At 46.8% G+C, this 10,642-nt stretch overlaps 1 protein-coding gene across 8 annotated transcripts in view; it reads left to right on the top strand.

Moving 5' to 3' along the window:
- The first annotated feature begins 1,672 nt into the window (after positions 1–1,672).
- Positions 1,673–10,642, top strand: part of NUP214 (nucleoporin 214) — a 94,409-nt gene continuing 85,439 nt past the window's right edge. For all 8 annotated transcript variants that reach the window (XM_047098203.1, XM_047098197.1, XM_047098202.1 and 5 more), the window contains exons 1-7: positions 1,673–1,811; positions 4,008–4,203; positions 4,499–4,650; positions 5,502–5,700; positions 6,902–6,972; positions 8,139–8,202; positions 8,664–8,767. In XM_047098203.1, coding sequence (XP_046954159.1) covers positions 1,767–1,811; positions 4,008–4,203; positions 4,499–4,650; positions 5,502–5,700; positions 6,902–6,972; positions 8,139–8,202; positions 8,664–8,767 — 831 coding nt within the window. In that variant the 5' untranslated portion in view covers positions 1,673–1,766. The remainder of the gene's footprint in view (positions 1,812–4,007; positions 4,204–4,498; positions 4,651–5,501; positions 5,701–6,901; positions 6,973–8,138; positions 8,203–8,663; positions 8,768–10,642) is intronic.

The raw sequence follows: 10,642 nt of genomic DNA, 5'->3' as shown, positions 1-10,642 counted from the left end.
GGCTGAGACCTTTGAGCAAGGTAATACCTTCCTTAACTACCCATTATAGTCAGTGTAACTGTTCCTAACTAAAGAGAGGAGAGCAGAAGCAATCAGGCTTACTTGAGTAGGTCCCACAGTTTATAAGACTGTAGAAAGCCTCCTTTAAGGGAGGGGAGCAAGGAGGCGTGTCCCCAGCTTCTGGAAAGGGCAGGAAAGAAAGTTCTCTCGTTGGATGGGGAGCATCCTGGGAAACGCCACCAGTTCCTCCACCATTTCCTAGAGGGAGAGGGGCTCAAAAGTGGTCCCGGAAAAGAGGGGGGTGTGCATGTATTTCAGATCGTGGCTATTGGCTCTAGGACTTACTTTTCTGGCTAAGGGCTCAGCTTCTGAGAACTTCAGCTGTCTTTTTTCTGAAAGACCAAATCTAACTAATGCAACCAGCAACTTGGGGACTGCCAAGTATGGCTTTGTCCCTGTGACTCAAAAGGAAGGAGTTTGCTAGGCAAGTTCAGGTGGATGAAGTGTGTGTGTGTGTGTGTGTGTGTGTGTGTACGCATATAAGTGTGTGTGGTACTGGCTATCATCTCCACGGACTAGAAATAAAACAGACAAACTTATCAGTGTCTTGATTTGTGTGTTTTGGGGACAGTTCCTGGGCTCAGCGAATTCAGCAGACAGTGAATATAGTAACAGTTTGAAAGAATGTGTCCTGTGTGCGGGGCTCTGTTAAATGCTGAACTTCATTTACTCCTCACAACAGCTCCACGAGACAGGTTCTGTTATGTTATCCTTGCTTTAAAAAAGCAGCCTTGAAGCAGATAAGCAATTTTGCTGAAACCAAACAGTAAAGTAGAAGAAAATGATCCCCATCCGCGGCGTTAACCCCTAGGCTCCAGATTTAAGAATTTCTGTCCCAGAGCATTTATAATTCCAAAACAAACACCTCTACGTAGGACTGTAGTAGTCACCAATCCACACATCCGGACAAGCTGAATTCTAATCCTGCCTTCGCCACTTTCTGAGGGGCACTGGGGAATTTTCTAAACTTCTCATCAATTAAATGGCAACAATAAACCCCTCGGTGACTAGGATGTCTTGGACGTTAAATAACACACGTAAAGTGTTTTTGCGCAGTTTCCACGCTCTTGCTCGGGAAATGGTTACCCTGGAAGGAGCCAAGCTGATCTTTGGTGCCCTTTACCCTCTCATTTCAGCCTTCCTGCTCAGACACGGAAGAGTCCTCCGTGGCCCCACCCACCCACTTTTCGAACCTGTTCCTCCACACCCCCCTGCAAAGCCTCTCTCAAGAGCTGCCCCCTGGAAACGTCTGTCAGGTTTCCTAACTCCTCTCACTCGGGGACTGTTAGTAACCACCTACACCCCAGTGTTAATGTGAGGTCTCAGCGACCCAAGGAGCAGGGGGAACGCGAGCAGGCGCCTCGCAACCACAGAAACCAACAGGGAGCCAGCCCGCTCCAGCCTCGACGCCGGGGGAGGGACCTGGGCGCTTCAGGGCGCAGGCGCGTCCGCCCTGGGGCCACGCCCCCTCGTCGGCCAATAGGAGGCGGTGGCCAGGAGAGCGCGCGACTTCAGGAGGTCCCTCAGTCTCCGCCGACCACACCGCCGACTGGGACGTATGACGTCACCGAAGCGCGCCGGAAGTGCGGCGTCTGCGGAGCGCAGCCTGCTGTGAAGGAAGGAAGTTGGCCCCGGAGCGGCCTGGGCCGTGTGGGCAAGGCCGCGGGCGGCAGCAGCGGCTGCTTCGGCCAACAGAGGGTGGCGCGATGGGAGACGAGATGGATGCCATGATCCCCGAGCGGGAGATGAAGGTCAGAGACTGGCCGGGGCCTCCCTCCCTTCCTTATTCCCGGCGTCGCCCTGGAGCCCCGCCGAACGCCGGAGCGCGGGGGCCGGCTGTCCCGCTTCCCGCCTCCTGCTTGAACATTTTACCGCGTTCAGAGCTCTCACCCGCGTCCTGGAGCGGGCTGCCGTGATTAGCCGCACCGAATCCGTTTTCCCGTCCCTGGTTGGTCTTGTGCGCGCCACTTGAGTTACCCTAGTTACTTTCACGTGGTGGTCGGTCAGAGTAGTGGTAGTGATTGCTGCTTAAGAGCGTTCTCCGTGTGCCCGACACTGTGGTAATAATCAGCGCAGCAACCCCGCGCGTAGCTGTTCATAACGAGGAGCACGTGGAGACGGGGGAAGTAACTTAACCCAGAGTCACATTTGACAGAGGGGCTGAAATTTAGGTGGTGGTTTCTGTTTTTATTTTCTAAGACCCTCTCGTCTTCACTTTCCCTGGTCTCCTTTTGTGAAGTGGTCCAGGCTTGCTTAACGCGGAGCCGGGGTTCACCACCTGTTGTTCTACGAAACCTGTAGCGACATGGAATAGAAGGACTATTTTGATATTGGAAATAAGCGTGAGGTCAGGAAACGAAAGAGAGGGGCAGGTGATCCAAATGACGGTTGTAAGGAAGGTGCAGGAAGCGTCTAGGCGATTGAAGAGGTCACTGAAATGTGTTTAGGGCGTAGTAGTCCATCCCGTATGTCGAGTAGTGATTCCCCCTTGAGAATGTCACGGGGGGCCGGAGGGCGCGGGGACCACCCGATGAGAGTGTGCGGATTTCTCAGATAGGCTGGGGCAGAAGGGAAAAAAAGGTTCCGGAACTACAGGCTTAGAAGATGATAGTCTCCCTTTGAGTTACTGATTATACCAGAAAGGAAAACTTCCCTGTGACTCTTTGTCCCACTGGCTCTCCACACACACGTGACCGTGACTCAACTAGGATATTTAGGATTATCAGGATGAGAATTAGAAAAATACTGAAAATTTCATTCTGCGCCAGCGTGGTCTCATCTGGAAAGCTGTTTTTTTTCTGGTCGCATACTCATTTGGCATTAAAAGCATTTCAGTTACTCTTTGAGCAGCTATGTATAAATAGCAAAGCTAAGGAAATCGGTAAGTGGAGTGTGTTCGGGTTCCCATACAAAACACCATACGCATACAAACATGTTAAGCTGAGAAAGGCTGTCCTTGGCTTTTGCCCTTTCGGAACATAAGCAAAAGGGGGTTCGCCTCCTTTTTACCAAAACCTTGACGTAAAGATCAATCTGGAATTCAAGAAAAAAAATCAACACATCTGGTACAACTGAACATAGTGGTCGGTAAACCTATGCAATTCTCACCGAGAGGTGATACCCACTGAAAATCGTCTTCGAAGGCATGTAGATCAGTTCGCGGAAGGCTGGGTGAGACAGGCAGTCAGGAGGTTGGGGCAGGCTCCCAGGCCCTGGAGTGCTAAGGAGCGTGCAAATGGACGGAAATGGAAACGGAATCGGTGGTGGATGGAGGTGGCCCAGGATGTTGCACAATCAATGGGGCACTTGTGGGAGTAAAGCAGAGCGTTGTGAGGTGAGGCTGTAGAGGCAGACGGGTCAAGCCATGCCTGGCCTTACAGCCTGCCTTAAGGGCTTTGGACTTGTGTTTGGATGTCCTCATAACACCTAGGTAGGTTTATAGGTCTTGACTATTAAGAGATTGACCATACCCATCCTTTTCCGTGGTGTTTTGTTTAGTATCTGATGCAGGTGAGACGGCTCCTGGGATCTGGTCGTCATTCTGTGGTCATCATGTCCACGTACATGTTTGTCAAGCACCGCACTGGCAGTCCAGGCTAACGGCGTAGTTGGGTGATGCCTTCGCTATTTCACAGCAGTTACTGAGGACTCCTCTGGGTCATGAGGCAATACTTACCATCAAGTAGGACAAGGTTATGAATGATCAAGTACGGCACCTGTGGTTAGGACAGTAAACTAGGAGTTCAGAAAAGGAAAATACCAGTGTGAATTGGATTAGTTAAGGAAGGCTTCGTGAAAGAATTTTTAAAATTATGTTTAATTCAATAAACGTTACTAGGTCCTCTGCCGGGCACCACAAACCTCTGGGTTGTGCTAGGATTAGGGCTGTTGGAATATCATGGAATATCTTTTCCCTGAATTGATCTCGGTCTCATCCTTGACAACAGGATTTTCAGTTTAGAGCCCTGAAGAAGGTGAGAATCTTTGACTCCCCTGAGGAGTTGCCCAAGGAACGCGCGAGTCTGCTAGCCGCGTCCAACAAGTATGGCCTGGTCTTTGCTGGCGGAGCCAGTGGGTTGCAGATTTTTCCTACCAGAAGTCTTCTTATTCAAAATAAACCTGGTGATGACCCCAACAAGATAGGTAAGTTACTTATTGTTTGTTGCCTAGGAGAGAGAGGGGTGCGGTGAAGGAGTCTCTTGCCCAAGAAATCATTCTAGTATTAAAATGAAAGTGGCTGTGAATCTTCAGGCTGACCCCCCAAGGAGAAGTTCTAGGCAGGAAGCCTTTCTGCTCGTTCCGCATGGCTAGGCTTCAAAGTGTGCTTGTATGTTTATGTAGGTGTAAAAATGGTTTCACATAGACCGTAGACCTGGTAAAGGGGTTACAGCTTCTGCTTCTGCTTTGTCTTTTTTTTTTTTTTTTAATCTCTTCTTAGTTGATAAAGTTCAAAGCTTACTGGTTCCTATGAAGTTCCCGATACATCACTTGGCCCTGAGCTGTGATAACCTGACACTCTCCGTGTGCATGATGTCCAGTGAATATGGTTCCATTATCGCTTTCTTTGATGTTCGCACATTTTCAAATGAGGTAAGCTCCTGGCAAAGTGTAGCATCGGCGTGGGACCTAAAAAATTTGTGTGGTATTGAGTCATAACCTGGAAATTCTTGGTTGACTCCGGGAGTCTTTTTTTCTAGGTTAAAGTAGGGGTTTAAAAAAAGGCATTAACTGTGGGATCTTAGACCTTTGAGATAGAAAGGACTTCAAGAAATTCTTCCCTAATACCCGCCCCAAGGTGTTTTTTTTCTCACTTACAAATGAGAGAGCCCACGCCCAGGGAGCTTTAGGTGACCTGCCCCAAGGCTGTAGAGTTCATAGTAATGTCAGAAGTTCCCATATCCCGGTCTCCGGCCTCCTCTGGCAGTGTTCTTCCATTTCTAGCAGTTTGGGAATAATATTGTCAATAATTTGAGTATTGACACTGACTATGTGCCAGGCCCTGTGCTGGTGCTTTATAGGCCTTGTCCTCGTTCCTAAGTACCGTGGCCTCACAAAGTAGATGCTGTTGTCTTCATTTTATAGATGGAGAAATAGTCCCAAAGAATTTAAACGTGCAAGGGTCCAACACCATTAAGAAGCAGAGCCAAGATTTTAATCTAGTGTTTTCCCTTTACTGATTATTTTGCATTTGTGTATTCCCCTGCTGGAAGTTCTTCCGGTGTGCTAGGATAAGTGACTGCCATTTTCAAAGTTGTGTTGAAATCGTCTGTAACAAATAGATTGTTGCGTAGAGCTAATTTGTTTTTGTCACAGTCGTGGGGGAAAATAAACTGTAATTTGGGAAAAAACTTGCATATTCAGTAAGTTTCTTCGACTATTAAATGTCTATGTGTTTATTAATTTATCAATTTATTTTTGCTCCTGGGCATCTGTTTTAAAAGGCTAAACAGCAAAAACGCCCATTTGCCTATCATAAGCTTTTGAAAGACGCAGGAGGCATGGTGATCGATATGAAGTGGAACCCCACTGTTGCCTCCATGATGGCAGTTTGTCTGGCCGATGGCAGCATTGCTGTCCTACAAATCACAGAAACAGTGAAAGTGTGTGCGACTCTCCCTTCCACGGTGGCAGTAACATCTGGTGGGTAATAAAGGCTTTCACTCCGTAACATACAATAATGGTAATCTATTTAAAAATTAATTTCTGGAAATAAAAGCAAATGGGGTTTTTTGTTGTGTCTGTTGTTATTTGGTGGAACTGGAGAGTATTCTTTATTTCCATAGTTCACGTTCTTAAAGCCAAACAGCAGACAGGATTTAACTTGGATGTGTGTAGGCGTTCTGGAGAAAGAAATATTTTGGTACGGCTAGTTTAGAACTGTGTTTTTAATTTTTTGTTTAATGTTTATTTTTGAGAGAGAGTGAGAGAGCACGTGTGCGTGCACACGCGCAAGCGGGGGAGGGGCAGAGAGAGGGAGACACAGAATCTGAAGCAGGCTCCAGGCACTGAACTGTCCGCACAGAGCCCAACGTGGGGCTCGAATTCACGAACCTCAAGATCATGACCTGTCCGCCCAGAGCCCAACGTGGGGCTCGAGCGCATGAACCGCGAGATCATGACCTGAGTGGAGGTCGGATGCACAACAAACTGAGCCACTCAGGTGCCCTCGAACTGTTTTTGAGAATGATTGTTTCTGGATCCTAAAGGGTAGTGGATGGTACACTGAAAGCCATTTTGTACCTTCAGGGGCAGAGTATTACCAGTGTCAAACAGGAGTAAGAGAATGATTTCTCGATACTTGAAAACTTTTTCTATTCTCCTTATCTAAAGACTACAGAGTTTTCTGTACCTTCCAGCTTTCTGGACAATACTCCATTGGCAAAACATTTGGAACAGTCGACTTAATGGCCCAGTGGTAAATCATAATTGCCTTGTATCATCAGAATGATCTTTAAAAAAATGTTTTTAATGTTTATTTTTGAGAGACAGAGAAGACGAGCAGGGGAAGGGCAGAGAGAGACATAGAATCTGAAGCAGGCTCCAGGCTCCCAGCTCTAAGCTGTCAGCACAGAGCCCGACTCGGGGTTCAAACCAATGAACCGTGAGATCATGACCTGAGCTGAAGTCGGACCCTTAACCAACTGAGCCACCCAAGGGTCCCAGTTTTTTTTTTTTTTTTTTTTTTTTTTTTTAACTTTGTTGAATAAAGATGATCCTAGAGTCTTCCGGGGGCTGACCAGGGAATGGAAAGTGGTGATTAAATGGCTGTTTCAGGACAGATCTCATTGGTTTGCTCCATTTTCTTCAGTTCTTAACTGACCGCATTTTCTTCTTTGCTCAGTGTGCTGGAGCCCCAAAGGGAAGCAGCTGGCTGTGGGAAAACAAGATGGAACCGTGGTCCAGTATCTTCCCGTAAGTTGTACTTCAGAACTGTTCGTAAGTTACCCACCTTTGGTGGGTAGTTTGGGGTCTCGTTGGCGTTTCTTTGTCAAAATGGCATTCATGCTCGTTACGACAAATTCATCAGTACACAAGCAGGCAGGAAAGAGGGGAACTCTTCCTGTCTGTCCCATAGTCTTTCCAGAGGCATACTCTGTTTTCTTTAGCGGTAGCCTCCAGACTTTTCTGGATGCTTTTACAAATAGTCTGCGTGTAGATGCATTATCCATCTGTTGTACACACTGATGATAACGCTACACAGTGTTCCCCGGCTTTACATTCCCAGTACATTCTATAAGTATGTTCCATCAAAACAGTGGAAGCATTATTTGTCAGCTAGCTGAGTCCCTCTTAAAGGTTCAGTTTCTCTAATTATAGAAACTAGAGAATGGATGCTCCTGTCACTCTGTCACCCCCTCCCTGTGGTCTTCCTGGGACAATATTCACAGATACTCTGCAGTATAATTGGCAAAGAATCCATATATTTTGGGTCGAGCGTGGATGGCAAGGAGGCGTTCGTAGGCAGTGCTGAGACCTGTGTTGCTGTGAATTCCTCCTTGAGATCCCTTCTCTATGGGGTGTGATAGCAGTGGATGTCTGAGTTTGAGGTTGAGGGTTTACTTCTTAGGTCATTGCAGAAAGTTGTTATCTGAAATTTGGTATATATCCTTTCAGGGCGTTAGCTTGTAAAAGGATAATAGGATTGGCTTAATTTTATGGGCTTGCTCTTTGCCTTTTTTGTTTTCAATGTGATCATTTTCAGAATCCTTTTTCTAACTCATGATCCGTGGAGCCACTTCGTTCTTCGGAACGGCTGGATAGTCGTCCGCTCTGTGGACGCGCCGTAATTTACTCCCCTGTCCCGCTATTGCTGGCTGTCTGTCAGCGTGGGTGGCTTTGCTGCCATAAATGGTGTTGCCTTGCGCATCCTCCCCCTGCGCCTGCACGCATTCTTGAGAGATTTCTGTAGGTTGGGGTGCTGGATGTAGGCATTCGCTCTTCCCTGTGCCGTCTCCTGGCTGGGAACATGAAACATAGTGGTTTCTGGGGAACATGCTGGATTTGACGGAGTTTCAGCGGCTCATGTGTGTTTCATTTGACACTCTTCCCCCCCCCCCCCCCGCCAAAATCTCTTTCAGACTTTGCAGGAGAAAAAAGTCATTCCTTGTCCTCCGTTTTATGAGTCAGATCATCCTGTCAGAGGTAACCCATCTGCTTTTCTTACGGGGCCAGCCTGTCACGAGGTGACACTGTTACAGAAATGTCAGATCATGTGATGTATCTACACACCCGCCCAGGGAGGTGTTAGTGCCTCCTGCATGAATACTCTCATTATCACCGTTGGCCAGTTAAGTCAGCACAACAGCAGTCCTCTGGTAGACACCCGTGTCTCATGGTACATGATAGTAAATGGATCCTGACTTGTTACTAGGATTCTTTCAAAATTTGCCCTGATTATAATCCACCAGGAAAAAAAAAATCCCACTTTGGGATGGATTTGGGCTTCCTGAATCTTTGTATCTGTGAATTATATTTAGCCAGTAAAATCCGGACCTTTGTCAAAACTATAGTACTCTGACTTTTTTATCCATGGGCTGTTAATTTTTTAACACGCAGGAGCTATTCCCAAAGTGAGATGCTTTATCAGAGTGTGTGTATTTCAGTTCTGGATGTGCTGTGGATCGGTACTTACGTCTTCACAATCGTCTATGCTGCTGCAGATGGGACCCTGGAAACTTCTCCAGATGTGGTGATGGCTCTCCTCCCGGTACGTTTGTGAAAGGGACATCTTTGTTCTTTGAGAGCCACAGAGGTCTTCTAGTAAAGGTTAAGGCTTGGGCTCCAGCTTCCTTTTGCTGGCAACGGTGGTACGACTTCAGGCATAAAACTTGGCACCATGGGCCGTGGGGGCCAAAATGATGGTGTCTTTTTTTTTTTTTTTTTTTTAATTTTTTTTTTCAACGTTTATTTATTTTTGGGACAGAGAGAGACAGAGCATGAACGGGGGAGGGGCAGAGAGAGAGGGAGACACAGAATCGGAAACAGGCTCCAGGCTCTGAGCCATCAGCCCAGAGCCTGACGCGGGGCTCGAACTCACGGACCGCGAGATCGTGACCTGGCTGAAGTCGGACGCTTAACCGACTGCGCCACCCAGGCGCCCCATGATGGTGTCTTCTTACAGCATAATCTACCGTTTAGTCCTAAAGTGAAGAAAATCATAAAGCTTGCTTTTGCTTACATTGTAAACTATGAGTCCTGGTAGATGTTAACCTGATAAAGGTATTTGATTGATTGATTGATTGTCAAGTTAGCTAACATAAGTGTGGTCTTGGCTTCAGGAGCAGCCGATAAAGATATTTTAGAAAAGCAAGAAAATACCGTGATTTTTAAAATTCTTCCACTTGTTTATACTTAACCAGATGTTTATCAGATGCCTGCAGGGTGCTAGGCACTGCTTTAAAGCTGAGAATACCGTGGTGACTGAGGCAGAGTCCTTTCTTTTGTGGGTCTTATATTTCTTTTTTTTTTTAATTTTTTTTTTTTAATGTTTGTTTATTTTTGAGACAGAGAGAGACAGAGCATGAATGGGGGAGGGGCAGAGAGAGAGGGAGACACAGAATCGGAAGCAGGCTCCAGGCTCCGAGCCATCAGCCCAGAGCCCGACGCGGGGCTCGAACTCACGGACCGCGAGATCGTGACCTGAGCTGAAGTCGGACGCCCAACCGACTGAGCCGCCCAGGCGCCCCAAGTGTCTTCTATTTCTAACGAGTGTGCTAGTCATAGTCAGTAAAGAAGTGCAGGTCAGGGAATGATAAGGGTGAAGGAGGGAACAGCGAAGGGTTCGGGCGGATAAGGACAGGGCTGCAGTTCAGACTGGGTGCGCGAGGAAGGCCTCTGAGGAGGAGCCCTTTGAGCGAGAATGGAATGACCTCAGGGAGTGAGTCATTTTGAAAACCGGGAAGAACATTAATAACAAGATCTACAAAATGTGACTACGTTGCGGGGACATTTAAAAAAAGACAAATGAGGCAGCGCATATACTTCCCAATCAGTACTGGTTTTCAAAGTCCATAAAAACATTTAAAACTACATAAATAAATGTCTAAATATAACAGAAGTGGGAGTCGCATTAGTTCTGTTTCGCAGCCTTGTTTTAGTGGTAAATCGTAAGCATCTTTTGAGGTCCTTGAATACCATCTATATTTGGCTTTTTGGACAGATGATTTATTTAGCTCTTCTTCCACTCCTGGATCCTCAGGTGGTTTTCAGTTTTCCTGTTTTAAGGAATACCATGATACGTCCTTTGGTGTACATTTTATGTGATTGTGTTTATCTTGTAGGATAAATACCTGGGAGTGAATTTGGTTCAGTGATGTATGCTCTTGTTGCTAAGGTTTTGAAAACATTGCCAAAGGATCTTCTAGAAAAGCTACAGCAGTTTCCATTCCTGCCACCAGCGTGACTCCCAGTTGCCCCAGATGAAGTCCTTATTTGAAGAGCCCGTTAAGATGTTCTATTCCCAGGGAGAATATCAGCTTTGGCATTTATTGATTCTTGGGTTCCATGTCCTGGGCTAGAAGCTTTATATGTGTCGTTTTGTTTCACACTTAAAACCGCCTTTGATGGCAGTGAAGTGAGTTCC

This window comes from Lynx rufus, unplaced genomic scaffold (assembly GCF_022079265.1).
Source record: "Lynx rufus isolate CCGP_SWC_20201006 ecotype Redwood Valley unplaced genomic scaffold, mLynRuf1.p SCAF_44, whole genome shotgun sequence".
NCBI lineage: Eukaryota > Metazoa > Chordata > Mammalia > Carnivora > Felidae > Lynx > Lynx rufus.
The sequence above is the reverse complement of the archived record's forward strand: the minus strand, read 5'-3'. Positions and strand labels throughout refer to the sequence as shown.